Genomic DNA, 21,402 nt, shown 5'->3' on the forward strand with positions numbered 1-21,402 from the left:
TACCAATTTCATCAGTGGATGTTCTCAGTTACAGAGATTTAATTATTTTTGTGGATTTTGGCAAACTGACTATAGCGTGGACAAATATAGGATCAAGAAGAGCCACAATGAGTTTGAAAAGGAAGGAGGAGAGCTCCCTGAGGCTGGCAAGCTTATGTGGGAGCAGGAAACTTGTATGTTGCTAGAGGAATGGTAAATGGTAGCTACATTTTTAAAAGTAAAAGTAGTCTAGCTAATAGATGTAAACAAAATTCCAAGGGGCATACGGTGGGAAAAAAGTCTCCCATCTCTTGCTCCCTGAGCTCCTGTCAGCAGTTTCTGGAAGGAATCAAGCTCTAGGACTCCTTTGTGCATATTATACAGTGTTTTGAGAAATAGTAATGTCTTATACCACGATTTTAAATAAATGTAATACAGAGCTTATGTCATCTTAACACCTATAACATTGCCTCATTTCTTGTGAAAACTATATAATAATCCTCGGTACAGTTAGCAGTTATTTAACCAATCCCCTAAGATGTATGTTGAGATCATTTCTAATTGTTTCTTGCTGCCAGCAATGCAAAAATCCGTTTCCTTCTTTGTATGTGTGTTATTTCACACATGCCTAATAATTCTGTGGTTTTGTTGTCGATTCTTAAATCTGATCTATCTACAATTTATGGATGCAGTCTAAGGTAGGGCACCATCTCCTTTCCCACTTTAGATAACCAGTTTTCCCAATGTCATGCACTGATTAATCAATCTTTCCACCAATAATTTGAAATGTCACCTTTATTGTAATGAAAATTCCCATTTTTTTTTTTTTTTTTTTTTTTTTTTTTTTGGCATCAGTAGCATTTCAGAATTTTCTTTACACAAATTTTGTCATTGTATTTTTTCCTGGAAATTTTATTTTTCTTACTGTAAATAATTGAGATTTGGTCTTCTTTTAAATCTTCTGTCTTTTTGGGTTCTGTATATGAATGCTGTTAACCTTAATAAATTTGTTGGTATCCAAAGAAATTATTTAATTATTTACTTCATTAAAATTACTTAAAAGCATATCAGCTGATTTTCTTGGGTTTTCTAGATACATGATTTGCAGACTCCTTATCAACTTTTATAACTTTCAATTTATATAGGTTATAACCTTTGCAGAGTGTTAAGAAAAAGTGACAGCCACAGACATCTTTGAATATTCTTGATTAGGTTAAGGAAGCATTTACTCTTTCTTGTTTTGTTAGGGGCTAGGTGTTGAATTTTACTAAATGCCTTTCAACATGTATCAAAATCTTTATGATTATTTTTGACCAATTAATCGAGTAAATTGTATTTTTTAATTTCTTCATATTAAATCTTCCTTCAGTTCCTAGAATTAAACATTTGGTCATTAGTATATTATTTTGATATTTGACTATGTTAATATTTATATATTTATATTTAATATTAGATTATATTCAAATATTTTATGTAGGACTTTTATATCAGTATTTCTATAGGTCACTGATTTTGTTTGTCAATGCTATTTTGTGGGGTTTTCTTATTACATGTTAGATTTCTTGCTTTCCTGTGATTGTGCACTCTAAGAGTTTGAGTCTCTTTGGAGTTACCTGGTCATTATAAGTTTGACAGAAGTAACTTATGATTATGTCTGTGGCTGATGTTTTTCTGGGGAAGCTCTTTGCAAACTTACTCTATTTATTTCTGTGGAACTTGGCCTTTTAAAAGTTCTATTTTGTTCTGTGTTCAGGTTTTGATTATATTTTCTTATAAAATCATAGTGTTTATATTTTTGTACAGGACTGAACAAAGCAGTTGCTTCTGTTTTAGTTTCCTTTTTATAGCTGTCTCCCTATAGACATTTCTTTCTTTGTATGTTTGTGCTTTGTGTCTTCATGGTTGATTAAATTAGCTGATGATACCTCTTTTATTTTTCCCTAAGAAAGAGTTCTTGGGCTAGGCATGGGTAGTTCATGCCTGTAATCCTAGCACTTTGAGTGGCTGAGGTGGAAAGATCACTTGAGGCTGGGAGTTTCAGACCACCCTGGGCAATGTAGTCAGACCATGTCTCTACAAAAAATTAAAAAGTTAGCCAAGTGTGGTGGTATGTGGCTGTAGTCCCAGCTTCTCAGGAGGCTGAGGTGGGAGGGAGTGCTTGAGCACGGGAGGTCGAGGCTGCAGTGAGCCATGATTGTACTACTGTACTCAAGCCTGGGTGGCAGAGTGAGACTTTGTCTCAAAAAAAGAGGAGGAGTTCCTGGATTCTACAGATTTTCTTTTTAACAGCATTGCTTTAGCTTTTCATTTACATCTTTTGTAATTTTTAAGTAACCTTTTTGACTCAGTGGTTGTTTATGAGGGTTTTCTGGTTTTGTTTTTAATATCTGGTTTCATTTCACTGTGATTAACAGTGGTGTGTGTCACTTCTGGAATCTGTTCAAGTCATCTTTGTGGTGATGTGGTCAGTTATGTATCATCTCTGGACCTATTAAAGGCATGTTTTTTGGTTTCAGAATAAATCAACTAGATTTGTCTTATGGTGGTTTTTTTTTTGTTTCAGAATATATCAACTAGATCAATAATAAATAAAAATTAGGCCAGGCGAAGTGGCTCATGCCTGTAATTCCAGAACTTTGGGAGACGAAGATAGGCGGATCACCTGAGGTCAGGAATTCAAGACCAGCCTGGCCAACATGATGAAACCCCGTCTCTACTAAAAATACAAAAATTAGCCAGGTGTGGTGGCGTGCACCTGTAGTCCCAGCTACAATGTTTTTATCTTTTTTTTATCCTTACGTAATATATTTTGTATGCATTTATTAGGTAGCTTAGAAATGTTTTTTGTGTCAAGGGTGATGTTTATGTGTTTGAATAGTGCACTCAGTCCCTGAGATAGTTGTCCCTGACTCTTCACTCTGGGTGGCGAGGACATTAGCACATTTTCCCCTTCAACATCCTCCTTCCCCGCTTTCCAAACTCCAGTTGATTATTTTGCTGGTCTTGACCTTTACATCAAAATATATTTGTACCACTCTTACAAGATTGATCACTTACAGTCTTTTGACTATTAGTCAGCAAGGGTAACAAAACTAGTATGTTTGGACTAACTCCCACCTTCTTCCTCCTCAAACTCATTGGTATAGATGTTGCCATCGTCAGGGCTAACGTTCTATTCTCTGATCATAATTCCTACCTCTCTTTCAGTCTTAGTCTTTCTATTAACTGAATTGACAGAAACAGCAGGCAGCTTTAGAAAGTAAGCTATTTCCTAAACAGAAAAGAGTTACCTTCTACAGTGATCGTCGTTAGTCCTCTTGCTGGAGTTTGCTAGTTTTCTTTGTTAAAATTGATCCTCTGAGTTTAGAAGACCCAACAATGCTGAGTTTTTGCATTTTCAAAATTATTTGTTGTTTTGATGTTTGAATGACAGACTAATTGGATATAAAATTCTTGTGTCCTGCTTTATTTCCTTGAGCACTTATGAGGCATTACTTCCCTTCTAGCATGTAATGTTTCTCTGGAGAAATCTGAGACCAGTCTGATTTAGCTGACACTATGTTTTTTATCTGGATCCAAATACCTCTTTGAAGTTTAATGGTTAACTGGAGATATAGATAGATACATTTATTTATATATATACACACACATGCAAACATATATGTACACACACACACAGACACACACACACAGAGATCAATCAGTGTTGATGTTTGTTTGGAGGAGAATGGAAAATGGCACAAATCCAACTCTGTAGAATTTATTTTTTTATTAACCAAAAAAGATACAAAGCAAATATGCCAAATATTAACATGAGTTAAATGTAGTTGGTGAATACAGAGGAGTCTGCAATATTATTCTCAGTGATCCAAGGTGTGTTGGAAATACTTCACTTTTTTGTTTTAAAAAAATACCTTGTAACTATAAGTCAGGGAATGTTTGTGTGCTCAGTGACTCAGTTTTAAGTATATTTCATTGAAAATCACATTTTTGCCTGATTGATCACAATATGCATCCATGTTTTCCTTGTATGTTGATAAGCACTTATGTAATTTCTAAATTTTCTCTGGTGTCATTTCCTAAGTTTTGGGTGAAAGTGTTACAGAATATGTCTGTAATTCTAAAATCCTATGGTTGTGGATTATAAAATTCTAAATGTAGACTCCGTAGAGTAGAAGTTAGTGGTAATTGCTCCAGAGGGTAAAACCAAATGGGATGTTCAACTGAAATCTCTTAAGTGATTTGTATTTGCTGATTTGGGACTATTTTGAACATACCTTGCTCTAACCATTACAGAATACAATTTGAGTTTAAAATAGCGTGATAATTGGAGATGTGTATTGAAGACTTTTTCTTTCTTTTCTGTTTATCTTGTTCTTTATCTCAGCAGGATTCTCATAAATACAAGTCATAATGAAAGAGAAACAGATTACCTCCATTTTCTTATTTTCATTCAGTTTTAGTTTTTACTACTAAAGGATTTCTAAGTTTGTTTTTTCTCTGTGTTTAGGTATATGTCTCGAGTCCACGGTATGCATCCTAAAGAGACCACCCGTCAGCTGAGCTTAGCTGTGAAAGATGGTCTTATTGTTGAAACTCTAACAGTGGGCTGCAAAGGCTCAAAAGCTGGTATTGAACAAGAAGGATATTGGTTGCCAGGAGATGAGATTGTAAGTACATTTATTTGATAAATGTAGAGATGTGAACTTGTAGCTTTTAAACATTACTTAGATACAATCTATTGGAAATCATTTTCAGAAGTTTAATAATATTTTAACATTTTTATCAACATTAATGCACTCCATTGGTAATATGGATACCTTCCTTACTAATTATTTAGGAGATGACTCACTTTTACAAAGATCATACTTCTCTATATATTACCTTGAGCCTAAAAAATAAAGCAAACCAAAGCTCTTTAGATATACCCACACTTAATGGCATTCCTAAGTGTTTTCTTCAATAAATATTAGCAAAAAACGTTTCCATGTCAGATAATGTTGATACCATCTAAATAGATAAAAGGGATGAAATGTCTTCTTAGGGAAACAGTCTCAGTTCAGGTGGCATGGTCAGAGCCCAGAAGCAGGCTTCAGTAGGGATTTTGTTGCAGAGTACAAAGTTTCCAAATGTTAAGTTCCCCTGGCCAGTGTCTACATTGACTAATGATGATTGCAGATTTTGTATATGGGAACAGAAAGCAAATAGGAAAGACAGAACAGTAATTCTCTTTACATTTTTACCTACTTCTCACTTTGACTCCTCTTTTAAATGTTGACATTTTAATCTTCCTTTCATTATGTACCTTTAAACTCAGAGGCACATATTGAAGTACATTTTTTTTCTTATGTAAAGATTGATTTCATGTGTAATATTTCTATCTCTTATTTTCTTTTGGTATTTCTAATACCTTGATTAGAAATGTCTTAATTTTTACAAAGAAACATCATTTAAGATGACAGGTTTCAAATAACAGATGTGGCCAGGTGTGATGGCTCATGCCCGTAGTCCTAGCACTTTGGGAGGCTGAAGCAGGAGGATCACTTAAGCCCAGGAGTTCAACCCCAGACTGGGCAACATAGCAAGTTGCCATCTCTACAGAAATGAAATGAAAAATTAGCTGGGTGGGGTGGCACATGCCCGTAGCACCAGATACCCAGAAGGCTGAGGTGGGAAGATCACCTGAGCCCAGAGTTTAGGGCTGCAGTGAGCTATGGTCATGCCACTGCACTCCAGCCTAGGCGACAGAGCAAGACCCTGTCTCTTAAAAAAATATATCTGTAGATACAGATAGACACATGCCTTTTAAAAATCTATCCCTTTCTATAGATTTAGTTTTTGAAAGGGATAGATTTAGTAATTGACTACGTTGAGCGTGTTTTATCATAAATTCTCTAGAATCTAAAATTATAAAAATCACGTAGAATCTTATAATTGGTTCTTGGTGGAAAAATTTTCCAAAAAGATTTGAGTTTATTTTCTTTTCTGGCCCTACGGCAGATGAGCCAACAAACATATAAACCTGTCAAGCCTGACAGCAGTAAACCAACTAGCACAGTGCCTGTGGGAAGGTGGTCCACAGCAACAGCTGTGATAAATTGTAAACTTAGAAAAGCTGTTCACTTTTTAAATTGTTTTTGTCAATTTAATCTGCACCTTCAAAGCTTCAGGAAAGAAAATTCACATTCTCCAGCAACAGAAAACATGGAAGAAAAAACCTTTACTTTCACTGTTGTAATTTCATTTCTGCACTGGAAGTATTCTTGAAAAGTTAAGTGGAAATAAGTATATAAGAACAATTTTTCTATTGAGTTTCCTTACAGAAAAGTAAAGCTTTGCTACCAGTGAAGAAACTTAGGGTGCTAAGACATAATAAAAATGATGTCAAGTGATACAAATCTATTGTCTCAGGTATTTAAAGGAGGGCCTTTAATTGTTGATAGCTCATCATATACTCAGAATAATCCAGATAATGTAAAATTTATAATCCTAAAACACATAGAAATTTGTAGACGGTATAGAAGACTATATTGATAATTTCCAAGGTTTATATAGTAATTAACTAATAGTAAGTGCAACTTAATCTATAGGATTTTGGTTTGTGGATCATGTGTATATTTTTTCAGAAAAGTAATTTTATTTCTCCTTACTGTTCAGATTGGTACTTTTCCATATGCTTTCTTCCTCCTCAGGTTGAAGTTTTTTGTTTAATTCAACCAGTTATTAATGAGGACATTATATTTTCACCACTGTGTTAGGTCTTATGTTTTATTTTTTATTTCTAGATGTTCTTCTTGCATATATTTATAGAATAAGCCTTTTTTCTTCTGTCTAGATAAAATATTATATGTAAACCAAACATAGTATACAGTTTAATTCTGATTGTTCTTTCTAGCAAACATTTTTATTTTAAATATGGCTTTATGATATAAGCACAACTGAATATATCAAAATTTTGCCTGGTTTATAAAATTCGTAAATTTAAATTTATTAAATGTCATGTAAATGTATTGTTTTTAAAAATTAAATGTAAATTTACAATTCAGAGGTAATGTAGTTTATTAGAAAGATGTAAGACCTCATATGTCACAAATAAACGGGTTTCAGATCCAATTCAAGCCGTTAGTTATGTGACCTTGAGGAAATCTCTTAGCCTCTTTGATTCTCAGCCCTCAGCTGTAATATGGGCATATTAATGTATATTTCACTTGATTGTTTGAAGGATTAAATGAGATTATATACATAAAGTATATAACGAGGTACTCAAAGCAAGTTATTGACCAATGAGTAAAGATCCTTACAACAAAAAATACCTATATGTAATACAGTAAAAGCACATAGTAGTTTCTTACTAACCATACAAGCAAAAATTCTAATCAGGATCTTTTTACTTTTCAACCTGTATTCTCAAACACAAGACTTATAAAGAGGTTTTTCATTAGAAACACTGGATCTTTATTTAAGGTTTAAAATAATGGGACAAATTACATGTGTATTTTGTTACCTTGGCTGGGGTCCCACTTGGCTACTCAGTAGCTGTCCATGTGCCACAGTTTTCATGCCCTGGTAACACTCTATAAGGACATATGAATTAACTGTTTTCCACTAGGCACAGCACATGTATCTCGTGCTAACCAGCTTTGTGTACTTTTTTTAATGTATGGCCAGTGCATGCCGGCCATCGCATATGGGGGTGCCAGATGTGAACTGAACAATTTAGGAAGCCCCATCCACATCACAGACATTGTATATTTGCATATTTATTCTAATAAATGAACATAAAACAACAAGAGTGTCTTATGGAAGGGCCATCTTTTCTAATTTACACATAGGTGTTCTGTGACCTAATGACTGTCCTGCATGCCAGCATTTGAGTCTGGGGCCCATTCTTTATAGTTTTACCACCTTGTGTATAGGATGAATCACTTTGATGTCTCTAAAAACTTAACTTTTTAAATTGAAAGATGTATGTTGTTATTTATCCATTCATCAAGAAGAACACGTCAAGTAGATGTATATGGCCGTAGGAAGGGAAGGCATAGGAGGTTTTTGGTTATCTATTTTTAAAAGTTTAAGTCAAAGTTACAAATATTCTTTACTTAGGCAGTTCTGTTATTTTTAAAATGGGTGGTAAAGCTCTTTTTTTCCCTCTGTTATCTCTAAAAATTGCTGTAAACTCACGTGGGGAAAAGGTATATTTATCTTGATAAGTCCCACAAATTATATCTCCTGAGATAACTTTGTATCAGCAAAGAGGCTAGAGTCTTGTCTTCAGTTCCATTTCTGTTGAGAAAGAGAAGGTAGACAAAAGTGTAGTTTTCTCTATGCTGCCTAGTATTGATGGAATTTAAAAGTCACGGTTTGTTTGTGTTACATTTTTATTTCCCCTCTGCTACTTTTTTTTTCAATGCTTATTTTTAAAAATTTGAAACAGTTGAGAAATATGCATATATTGAACAAGATTATTATTATTTTTTTCTTTTTTTTTTGAGACAGAGTTTCACTCTTGTTACCCAGGCTGGAGTGCAATGGCGCGATCTCGGCTCACCGCAACCTCCGCCTCCTGGGTTCAGGCAATTCTCCTGCCTCAACCTCCTGAGTAGCTGGGATTACAGGCACGCGCCACCATGCCCAGCTAATGTTTTGTATTTTTAGCAGAGACGGGGTTTCACCGTGTTGACCAGGATGGTCTCGATCTCTTGACCTCGTGATCCACCCGCCTCGGCCTCCCAAAGCGCTGGGATTACAGGCGTGAGCCACCGCGCCCGGCCAACAAGATTATTTTTTAAAGTCTAGCAATCATGTAACAAAAGCCTAACTATAATATGTCAGCATATAATGATAAATAATCCAAGTTGAAGCCTATATATTTTAAGTCCAAGATAGTGACCTCATGGTGCTGAGATTCCTTCTTCTAGACTGCAGTTATTTTAGGCATTTTGGGACGCTGATCTCAGTCACTGTTTGCAACCCTCCACATAGTGATAATTCATTTGGAGAAACTATGTATTTAGGTAATATATAAGCATCTTCATGGTAATGTTTTAAATATGTCCATATGAGATGGTAGAAGGAAAATGTAATTATTTAAAATAAGGCCACTCCCAATTTTAAATGGTTTGCTCAAATATTAGTCAACCAGAAGTTATGTACTGAGGAGGCAGGTGTGGTGGCACACACCTGTAGTCCCAGCTACTTGGGAGGCTGTGGTGGGAGGACTGCCTGAGCCCAGGAGTTTGAGTACAGCCTGGGCAGCATAGCAAGACTTGTCTCTTTGAAAAGTAAATGCATAAAAAAGTGTGTGTGCCAACTCGTTTTTAAAATGACAAACTACACTTGTAAGTTTTGTGTGGTCATCTCATACTTCCAGATTGGTCTGTCATTACTTTTTACTCATAGGGTCCACATAATTCATTTAAACGTATTTTCATAACTCTTTTTTTTTTTCCCATTTATTTATTTTATTGGATTTTAGGTTTTGGGGTACATGTGAAGAACATGCAAGAAAAGATCATAAGACCAGGGCACTGAGTGAAATTGTAATATCTGGTCATTCAATGTTTTGTTATTTCAGGACTTTTTTCTTTTGATTTTTTCAAAGAAATGCTACATGTCCTTGTAGGCTCATAGGTTGCCTCATCTGCTTGCTCTAGAGAAATACACATGGATGGCTGCATTAAACTCGCATTTCTTCATAGTATTTCAGCTCCTTTATTCTTAAAATGTGAGAAGTATATTTCTTGGACAGATTTTTACCATTTGCTGGGCTAAGTTACATTTGGTATTTAGTAGCTCTCTGTAATAAATATAAGTTAATATCTTATGAGTTATGCTTTTAAGCAATAAGATACTCACTGAAGATGAGATGGTCTTACCAAAGTCTTTAATGTAATACAGTAAGGCAGGTCACTTTGAATTACAGATCATTTGCAGATAAAGCATATCAAATATGTCATTTGAAACTGAGGCGGTTAATGTTAATTTGGTGACTTCCAACTTTATTCACAGCCCCCAACACAAAGCTAGAATATTATTTGACAGATACTTTTGATCTCACATTAAATAATTTGGTCACAAGTGTGAGGATGACTTGAAAACATTAAAAAATGCTGTTTGCTGTAAAACTACTTCTCCCTTTACTTACTGACCAAATTTGGTCTCACAGCCTCATTTCTTTGTCAATGCCAGGACAAAAATAATGTATGAGTTTAGGTACCAGAGTTTACACTTTTGGTTAGAGTCCTTCTGCCAGTGTGTTTTGCTGCTTATGACTCAAGAGCAACTGCACACGTGAACTCAGGTGTTGGTTCTGTGTCCTGCCTCCGTTTGAGTACTTTCTTTTCACCTGCTTCAGTTGGTACTGCCTATGAGCAGGATCTTACACTACTTTTAAATAGGCCTGGGGGCATCTTTTTTTTTTTTTTTGGGGGGGGGGGACGGAGTCTTTCTTTGTTACCCAGGCTGGAGTGCAGTGGCACAATCACAGCTCACTACAGCCTTGACCTCCTGGGCTCAAGCAATCCTCCTGCCTCAGCCTCTGAAGTAGCTGGGACTACAGGCATGCGCTACCACATCCAGCTAATTTTTTTGTTTTTTTGTAGAGACAGGGACAGGCTATGTTGTCTAGGATGGTCTTGAATTACTGGCTTCAAGTGATCCTCCTGCCTCAGTGACCCAAAGTGCTGGAATTGCAGTCATGAGCCACCATGCCTGTATCTTTTTAAATGAAAAGGTAGACTTCTGTATCTTTTGCTTTTTCTCATTTAAGGCATTTGACACATATTAAAAAAGCACAATTAATGAAAATACATATTTTGTGACTTATTAAAGAGATTAACCTATTATATTGGGGATAGACAGACTTAAATCTTAATTTACACAGGGGCAAGATAGACAATTCTTTTCTATCATCATCTGTTCCTCCCATCTCAAAATGCCCATTCTACAAGAAGTTTTGGGTTATATTTCTCTTAAAATTTAGCTTAGCTCACATCTTTTAGATAAGAGACAGGATTGGAATTTATGACCTTATTCGTCAGAACTAACACCATAAGCAGCCAAGGCAAGCAGTGGCTCGTTTGAGTTGTTCTAGAGAAAAATATTATGCGAGGCTAAATTCAAACTGAGCTTGACTCCCCCAACCCCCACAGCCTTTTTCATATAGCATATTACAGTAAGAATTTATTTTTAAAGTTTTAGATCTTTGCCTTTTTCTTGATATAATTACAGTTACAATAGTTGTCATAAATTAATCAATCATATGTTTTAAGTGCCTTTAGGGAAAAATTTGATGCCTCTTGGATACTGTTGATTTATTTAATGTGAAATACACCTTTTGTTAATTTTTAATTTTTATGGATAGGTATAAATGTATGTGGGTTGTGAAATATAACTTATTCTATTTGTGTTACGTGCAGAACCACGTATTTCTCCCAAATGTCCATTCCCTATCTTAGTTACAAAAATATCATTCATTTACCAAGTAAAGTTTTGGAGATTATTAGAAATCATTTATACTCTGGTTCTATGTGCATTTAAACTATAATATACCTACACTTAGAAATTATTTTTGCTTTGGGAAAGAATTTCCTTTTTATTCAATAGGATTTTTTGGGTCATGCTGTCTTGTTATACTCTTTTAAGTTTATTTTGATTCTGTGTATATATGTTTCTTAAGCAATGTTGTAAGATTTTTATTTTAACTATAAGTAATATTTAAAATTACTGGAAATATATAACTATCAGATTATTATCTCCTAATGATTAACAGAATTAAGCTAAACCTAGAATTGTAGAGAAATATTTTTACATTACATCTACATTAATATACTGTCTCAAACACACACACTTGCTTGTATAATATTTACTCATTAAGTAGAAAGAGGAAATTAAAACTAAAAATTGCTTTTGGATTATTAATGAGGGTGGATTATACTTTAGAACACTTTATTCTAACAGTTCTTCCATACATCTCCCTTCTGACTTGACTGAGCAACTGTCTTTCTGTGCTTCAGTTTGGTGTCTAAATCAGTTAATATTTTTTGCCCTATCTAGCATATAGAAGCATTGTGGGCTGGGCACGGTGGCTCACACCTGTAATCCTAGCACTTTGGGAGACCAAGGTGGGTGGATTACGTGAGGTCAGGAGTTTGACACCAGCCTGGGCAATGTGGAAAAATCCTGTCTCCACTAAATGTACAAAAAATTAGCTGGGTGTGGTGGCTGGCGTACGCCTGTCATTCCAGCTACTTGGGAGGCTGTGGCATAAGAATTGCTGGAACCCGAGAGGAGGAGGTTGCAGTGAGCCAAGATGTTGCCATTGCACTCCAGGCTAGGTGACAGAGTGAGATTCTGTCTCCAAAAAAAAAAAAAAAAAAAGAAGAAGAAGAAGCGTTGTGAATTACACAGATGTGGTAATGAATTTTAAAATGCCTAGCAGAGAAATGTGCACACCTATGTAATTATAAACATGTTATATCATTTTGTGACTTGGTCAGTTTCTGCTCTGTGCACTGATAGATAATAAGAGCACTTCCTGGGTGTTCAAATGGTACCAGGCACTCCTGTAAGGGCTGTCTGCGTGTTAACTCATTTGATTCATGGAAAAACCCTGTAGACTGGGTATTATCATTTTGTTCATTTTGCAGATAGAAAATGACACACAGAGAAGTTAAGCATTCTGCCCAAGATTATACAGCTGTGAATGCCAGGGACAGGATTTGAACCAGTCTAGCTCTAGAGTCCTAACCAAATGCTGTATGAATGACAGAGACTTAAATCAATAGGCTGCTACTAGATGTGGATTTTTCTACTACATTCTGAGGACAGCCTGTATAAATTTCATATTATGGTGAGTTATTGAGTTGACCACACTCACATTCATCATTTTGGGTTTTTAAAGAATTTAGTTGAACCAGTTTTAAATCAGTAAGACATACATTCATATCTTGTACAAGTATGTGCAATAATGGCACTGAATTTATTAGCAAAATATTTTTCTAACATCATTATATTTTTCGTGGTACATTGGGGAGAGATTTTCTCTATGTCTGTTTGTAGCTTTTGTGTTTGTTAGTTGAAAAGTTTCCTCTACAACGAGTAATGACTCTTATGTTTGCATACTTCTGTCTTTTCATTATTGATTAGCACATTGATTATCAGTTAGTATCATCTGCAAAATAGTATAAGTCATCTAGGAAATAATAGTTTGACCATGTGTGAAATCCCTTTAGCCCTGTGTATTACCTGATATTTAGCAAAGTTAAGTAGCGAGACCAAGATTATTTTGTTTTTATTTTGAAAGGCCTACAGTATGCAGCCTTTCTCCAGGACAGCAGCCCCAAACAAGGTGAACTAATTTTGCACTGTTATTTTACTATAAATCTGCTTTATTTTTTGTATGATATTTCTCTTTTACCATAGGTTAGCTTAGTTAACTCTTGCTAGATTTGTTTGTTAAAACCATACTATCTTTACATTGCTTCTAGTTTTGAATTTCATGCTAGTAGATTTGCTATTTAAAAGCTTTCTTGTTTTGAATTGGCATTTCAAATATGCAGTTACTCAGGCTATCTCTAGAGTAGCTGATGACATGGTAGAATCCAATGAAAATGCAAACTTAGCTTTTTGGCATACTTGTTTGAATGTTAGTCAAAAGCACACGTAAATGATTTCTACTTACCAAAAGATGAATTGTAGGCAACCTGTCCTATAATAAACATGCCTGTATGATTCATAACTCAGGAAAATGTTTCCTGTATTCAGAGTCTAATAACTTTTGAAGTTTTGCATGTTTTGCATATTCTGAACAGCTATTGCCATGATTAAGAGAATGGACAGCACTGCCTCCCCAGCCCATACTTTCTGAGAATGGAGTTGGTTATATGACAGCATATAACTGTGTCCAGGTGTTTCTCTTTTACTTCATTTGAGTTATACTTTCATTTCTATAATTGGTTATGAAAAAGTAGGTCAAGAGTTAAACACCCTATCAAAGGAAGATTCATTTTTACCTTTATTTCGTGGGTGGATGGGGAAAGGGTAGGGATGCAGAGGGTAGAGGTAATATGGAGAGGCCAGAGGTATGCACAGAAATTATACTCTTGCTTCCCTTTGTTAATTAGCCTAATAACTACAATAATATTTTGCCCAACATATGAAGATGAATTAATATGAAAAATTCAAATGGTGAAAATGGCAATTTTTATTTTTGAGTCAAATATAAGCCACCAAAATCCCTTAAGATGTTTTTAAAACAGCTATGATTATGAAGAAAATATTCTGAAATAAAGAGTACTGTTAATTAAAAGTAGAATATCTTATTTCCACCAGAACCTAATTTGTCAATGATTTTTAATACAATAATTGATAAATTGAAATAGCTAAAATGCAGCTTACATATGAGCCATCTCAAATGGATAGATACATCAACGATGACTGCTTTAATACAGCCAAGCCCCACACACATATATTGTTGTCTGTGTGATGCCACTGTGTCCAGCTTTGTGGGATACATCATTTTCTGCCAAGTGCCCATCAGGGTTTTATGTAAAATCTATATTTTAAGATTCCAGCCCAACTGAAATTACTCTACCAAAGAAAGTTTGCAGAGTATATACATCTGTAGCAAATAGCTAAAAATGGTCATTGTCTTTTTCTTTATTCCGTCAACAAAGACTGCCAGTTGCTTAAAAAGCAAACCAGGGGGTTTACATTTTTGCAGGATTTACTACTGCACTTTAGTCATGACTCTGGATGTGGGTTGGAAGACGTGAATTTTTGAACATTCATGTTTCTCTTATCTTTTGAAGGACTGGGTGGTGGCACTCAGATATGATCAAGCAGTAATATGTTTGAACCTACAAAGAAGTTGCTGCTTATGGAGTGAGTGCTACATGGAAGCCCATTTATTGGGAGAGTATTGACATCAGAGAAAACAGTAAAGCTGTTCCACCTTGGAAATAGTACAGATAATAGTTTATAGAAATAAAATTGATGGTGGAATCCAAATTTGGAATGCCAGGGTCCCCACTGGAAGTGGCCCTGTTTATACTAACTGTGGACTTTGCCCTTGTTCATTTGGTTACCACATCTACAAATAAAGTTGAGAATTAACCCATCACTCTTAGCATACATGTGTTTTAAGAAAAGCTAAGAGTATTATTTATAAAGAATGAATTCTAAACTAAGAAAACTTCCAACAGTCTTCTTGTATATATTTAAATGGCATTGGCTGTACAAAAAAAAAAAGGTGTCAAAAATAAGAACATGTTGAAGAATGCCTGTGTACCTGCAGTTGTGTTCTTTTATTTCTAGGAAGAGCCCCAGTCAGGAAATAAGCCTACTTCCTTTTTTTGTTTTCTGTGATAATCTCCCTTGGATAATGTAATTAAACCTTTAGTTTCACAGTTTCAATTTATTTTCCCAAATTCAGCAGCGCTGAAAATCTGACAAACTATCAGAACATGGACATTCTGATTAATAGTTATTTTCAATAAAACATCGAATACCACAGATGAGAAGATAAGAATAGTGAGCATCACCTTATGACTATTCTCTCTGTTCCCACAGTGTCAAGGACTGTACATACATATATTTAAAGCAGAGCAAAACAAAGGTTTGTTTATTTGAAATACTAAGCTATAGGTTGGTTTGGGGTTCTCAGTTTACTGAAGAAATTATTCCTTAGATTATATTTTTAAATGAAAGGTAATGTTAGAACCGGAGTTGGCTTTGGACTTACTTCATTTTGGACTGGTTTTGCTATCAGATGATCTTAAGATATTTCTGAATATTAACCACTGTTTAGGAAAGATTTTAAAATTTAAAGCAGCAACTTCTAGGTATTTTCCCTCTTGTTTTTACATAGTAAATGTCTTAAAATTGTTTATGATGCCTAACTTCTGATGGACATTAGTTTCAATTTTGTTCTTAGTCATTGCAGATATTGACAAAATGTCATACAAAATTATTTTGTATTTTTTGTAGGACTGGGAAACAGAAAATCATGACTGGTATTGTTTTGAATGCCATTTGCCTGGAGAGGTGTTGATATGTGACCTGTGTTTTCGTGTGTATCATTCCAAGTGTTTGTCTGATGAGTTCAGGCTTAGAGACAGCAGTAGTCCCTGGCAGTGCCCAGTTTGCAGGGTGAGTACCTATGAGCTTTCCTGTGCTGGTTAGAGGGTTGGAATTAATTCATAATAGCTTCAAAAAGATATCCCAGGTGGTCTTGCCAGGTGAATGGATAAAGGACTGGAGGGTGGGGGTTACCGAATGAAATGATGAACTTGATACTCACAAATGGACATCACAGAACACATACTGTATTTCAGGGTGTGGATTTTAGAAAGTTTTAACCACATAAAATATCCTCTTCCCTTCCCTTACCTGCCCCTGGCTTATCTGATTACTTTAGTGGATAGCCTTTGGACATCAGAAAAACAAAACCTACTAACGTCTGTTCAATAATGACTTTGTAATTAAACTGTACAATTTATGGTATTCAGGAAACACAGTTAGCAAAAGGCACATTGTTGGAGGCATTATTTATTTCCCATTTTGTATCCATGTAATGTTGCCTTTATTTTTGTCATACCATGAGTTAGTTTGTTTTTTTTGCTTACATTTTATTCGGAGGGGTGGAGGGATGAGACGTTGTATATAAAGAATTCCAATTATTTTTTTTTTAAGTAAAATGAAATTGCCTAGTAGGTAAAATAGGTACTTTCCACAATTACTTTTATTCATTTACCCCACTGAGGAATATACATACTGTGATTGTTAGTTGCAGAATGTGGTATGTATGTGTATACTAGTGATATGTGGTGACTGAATATTATATTACATATGACATTAATGGTAATAAGTAAGGAATTATTTGATTGCAACTGCTATTATTTTATACTTACTATTATTAAAGTATTTATTTAGAACCATGCATATTGTCCAGATTACTCCTGAATTTGTTTCTGAATATGCTTTAAAATACTTGAGTAATTTAAATGTTTCTTTTTCAAAAAAATTTTCATAATTTTTTCCTGCTTTGGCATCAGTCAGAAATTTCCTATTAGCATGATGAGCAAACTGCAGTATATGTTCTAGTCTTCTAACTGTGGCTTTGTGTTGCCTAAATGTACTTAACCTTGTGCTGTATACGTATTCATTAGGCATACAATAGGCAGTTGAGATAGCTTTAAAAAAAATGTTTAATGATGACTTGCCACTCAAATGCCTAAGTGCCAAATAAGTAATGTCAACTTCCTGAGTAGAGCAGTATCAATTTTCAATTTGTAGAACTCCTCTTTGATGTCTACAAGATTGTAAGAAATTAATGTAAGTAGTACTCTTAAGTTTCACAATTTTGAGCAAAGGAGTTGTATTAATATTCATGTTTTATTCTCTTGTGGATTTGGATTGTTCATTTTAAAAGCAAGTATACATCTTCTGTTTTCTGCTAAAAGTTTAGGAGAAGTAAAAAATTAATGAGATCAAGAAAAAAGAGGCAATGTTACTAGTCAAATGGGATCCTAATATGGATGCAGGAATTAGGAAATACAGCTCTGGGTACATCTGTATCTCTACAGCCATTGCTCTTTCGTATTTAGTGTTCAATTCTTATTTTAATAGTAAAGAACTTAAACGAAAATACTGGGACTTCTGAGGACAGGTTAAGCTTCTTTGTAGATGTTTTGCATTTCTTATAGTAAGACTGGAAATTGAACAATTATTATACCCTTGAAGAAAATGTTTAATAATTCCATCGGAATTCACTATCAAGTTGTCTGATTCCATTTTGTGTTTCCCTTACCCTTTTTTTTTTTTTTTTTTTTTTTGAGATGGAGTCTCACTCTGTCATCCAGGCTGGAGTGCAGTGGTGCGATCTCGGCTCACTGCAACCTCTACTTCCTGGGTTCAAGTGATTTTCCTGCCTCAGCCTCCCGGGTATCTGGGATTGCAAGTGCATGCCACCACGCCTGACTAATTTTTGTATTTTTAGTAGAGACGGGGTTTCACCATGTTAGCCAGGTTAGTCTTGAACTCCTGATCTCAAGTGATCTGCCCGCCTTGGCCTCCCAAGGTGCTGGGATGACAGTTGTGAGCCACCACCCAGCCTGTGTTTCCTCTACTTTACTGATTAGATGAAATTTAAAAATTTTTTAGTGTTATTGGCTCACACAGATACAAGATTACCCTGTTCTTTTCTTCTCCTTTGCTTTCTTTTTGCCTTTGTCAATCTAGATATTTGTATACTGCTATATAATTGTGCTTACTGAAGTGATGCTGTAAGTCAATAGAAAATCTTGAACTTTGCATTCATTTTAAAGTCTGTGAGCTACTCCCTGCTAAGCCTCAAAAAGACTGTTTTGTATGGTGAGGATGGAGAGTTTTATCTTGAGCTTTAAATTTTCCAAAGAAATAGCTATTTCTGTTGGATCCATTCTGTTGTTTTGTAGTATTTGAGAAAAAGATAAGTGCTAACAGTTCCTTTCCTTTGAGAAGGGGTAATAATAATCTTGAAATTGTAATGAAATTTTTAATATCTTTAAGGTGAAGTTATTGGTTTATTTGTTTCGAACTTTAAATGAAGTGTCAGAACTTTGAGTAAAGCAGTTTTTAATAATATAAGAAGAGAGTGACCAGATGTAAGTAATCATGGACTAAAAGAACTTTAGGCAGACACTCAAGAACTGTGTTTCCGAATCAGGATAACTTTGTACTCTGGTTTTTTTTTTTTTTTTTAAATGTTTGGAAATAATATGAGTTAAGTAGACAGGTTGATAAGGAATGTTGAAGATAAGGTGCCATGGCCAAATTTCCATACAGTAAAAAACGTCAGTGGAAGCTAACCATTACTACCTAAAACTGACAATGAAAAGAAGCCCTTTTCTAACAGTTTGCAGCGATTGGAATACTATTCACTTTTACTCCTTTCTCTCCCTTACAGTGTTGAAAAAGTCACTGAGAACAGGTGTTCTGTCTCCCAGCTGCTAGCTGTGTTGCCAGATTTAATTCAGCTCAAGCAGCTTTATCTTATATATCTATTTTTGAAATATTTTAACAGGACGGTATTAGGCATTTTTCTCAATTAAAAATAATTTTATGACTTTTCATAATAAGTCTCTAGAATCTTATAACCCTGAGAATAGTTCTTTGGAATGTCTGCCTTTCTAAAAAATAAACTTTTGCTTTACAGACACAGTAGATGATTATTCAAAAGTAGCTTATTAATGTCAGATTAGATTTTGATTTGAGAAAGATTTAAATACTGTCCAGTTTCACACTTTTAGTGAGATCTCTCTCGTTAAGTTTTAGAAAAGAGATTTAAAAATTTGCTATTAAAAAATTCAAATAATTTAGAACAGGATAAGAAAATCAAAATTCCCAGAAACCATATCCCATAGTAGGTAACATTCTCACAGACTTCTTCCTGTGTTTGTGTGTATCTGTATCTACATGACTTTATGTATATTACTGGATGTGGCTAGTGTGTGTGTACGTGACAGTATCCCAGAAACCTTTTTTTGGCACATGTTATGATTTCAGGGTGTGCTGTAACTTATGTGACCAGTTCCCTATGCAGCATGTGTCCAGCATTTCCACTGTTCTGCACGGCCTGTCAAAGGTGACATGCAAATGCTGTGCTGGAAATCGTGCCCCATTTCCAACTTCTGAGGAGCAGTCTTCTCATTATTATTTATTTCTGCATGAAACTGAAGTTTATATTTTGTCTTGTTTTATTTTTCATTTTCCTGAAATAGCCATGAATTATCCAGGAAAAAAAAATGAGAAAATCATACTCTTTTGTGAGAATTCCCTTTAAGATTTCGTGTATAAAACAGAAATACCTTTAAAACACAGTATAGTCCATTGTATTTTTTTTAAGATAGAAAATTATATACATTTATGTAATGCTGTCTGATCACCTTTGGAGGATAAGTTTATTAACATCGGATTTTTAGGTTTAAATGATAGTGTACACATTTAAATTTTTGATAAAAATCACTAGCTTGTTCTTCAGAATATTATACCCATGTACATCAACAGCACATTAAAGAATTTTTCAATTTTTTTCTTTTGCCTATTTGCTAAGATGATTTTTATTCCCCCGGCAGGGTCTTGTTTTGTCACCTAGGCTGGAGTGCAGTGGCACGATCCTGGCTCACTGCAGCCTCAACCTCCTGGGCTCAAGCCAGCCTCCTGCCTCAGCTTCCCAAGTAGCTGTGACTACAGGCGCACACCACCATGTGTGGCTTAGTTTTAAATTTTTTCTGGAGGCAGGGTCTTGCTGTATTGTCCACGCTGGTCTTTAACTTCAGAGTTCAAGCGATCTTCCTGCCTTGGCCTCCCAAAGTGCTGGGATTACAAGCATGTGCCACCGTACCAGCTGTCTCATTTTAATTTTGCTTCATTTTCAAATACAAAGTCATTTTATCCTTTGAAGCCATGGTTAGAGACAGATGTGTGCTTGCATGTGTGTGTCCATGTGCTACATGCTTGCTGGCTTGCAAGCCTGCTGGTGAAAATCATGATAGTGTAATTCATGGTTAAGGCAGTCTGTCATAAGAAGCCCCTGGGCGGCCAGCCTACTGGGCTGGCACACTGCCTTAGAGAGCAGGACTGTACAAGAACCTCTTTGGTGGGGGGGAAAAGATCCCTGTGCTGTGCAGTGTGAGCCATTAACCTTATATGTCTATGGAGCCCTTGAATGTGTCTTGTAGACCGAAGAACTGGATTTCAGTTTGCTACATGTGGCTTGTGGCTACCATATTAGATAGTGTAGTTTCGAACGTTCGTGTTCTAAATGCCTGTACCACCCCAAGAGAAACATCTATGTATAGAATATTGGCCTCTTGAGAGTGGCCTGGCATTTGTCTCCCCATCATGCCAGAGTAATGACTTGGGGAGTTCTAAAACAAGCATTGTAACTACGTGACTCCCTACCCTTCCTCTCCCTAGTATACACAGCAGATTGTAAAGCAAACACTGCCTTGCGCAGATTCATGGCTATGATATCTGTTAGTGTTGAATTTGCTCAAATATCTCATAACAAGTCAGCAGATTAACTTTGAAAAAAAAATTTAGCAAAACAAAGTGTAGATTTTTACACAAAATAATTGGCACTTCTTAGGTTAAGAATTTGGAGACATGGTTTGAAAGTGGGCCTCTATTTCCTCCTCTTTAATATGTGTGTGTCCCTTACATAAATGAATTTTGATTTCATAACTTAGAAGAGTTGTAGATTCATGTTATTGCCCCTATTCAAATTCAGATAAATGCAGTTTTCATATTTGCACTAAAATGTGTCATTAGGAAATTGAATTTAGGGCTTTAAATTTTGTATGATGTGCTTTTACAGTAAGTGAGTTACACAGAAAGTGAGTACATGGGAAAATCACAGTGAGCTGCTTGTTTTCTTTTCCA

At 35.2% G+C, this 21,402-nt stretch overlaps 1 protein-coding gene across 28 annotated transcripts in view; it reads left to right on the forward strand.

Moving 5' to 3' along the window:
- The window catches only part of ZMYND11 (zinc finger MYND-type containing 11), a 123,901-nt gene that overhangs the window by 73,327 nt on the left and 29,172 nt on the right, over positions 1 to 21,402 (forward strand). For 10 of the 28 annotated variants that reach the window (XM_032266121.1, XM_032266120.1, XM_032266123.1 and 7 more), the window contains 3 exons: positions 4,490 to 4,649; positions 13,283 to 13,327; positions 15,967 to 16,128. In XM_032266121.1, the coding sequence (XP_032122012.1) occupies positions 4,490 to 4,649; positions 13,283 to 13,327; positions 15,967 to 16,128 (367 nt within the window). The remainder of the gene's footprint in view (positions 1 to 4,489; positions 4,650 to 13,282; positions 13,328 to 15,966; positions 16,129 to 21,402) is intronic. The other 18 variants (XM_032266127.1, XM_032266126.1, XM_032266132.1 and 15 more) reach the window with 2 other exon arrangements.

This window comes from Sapajus apella, unplaced genomic scaffold, assembly GCF_009761245.1.
Source record: "Sapajus apella isolate SASKATOON/1434 unplaced genomic scaffold, GSC_monkey_1.0 scaffold155, whole genome shotgun sequence".
Lineage (NCBI taxonomy): Eukaryota > Metazoa > Chordata > Mammalia > Primates > Cebidae > Sapajus > Sapajus apella.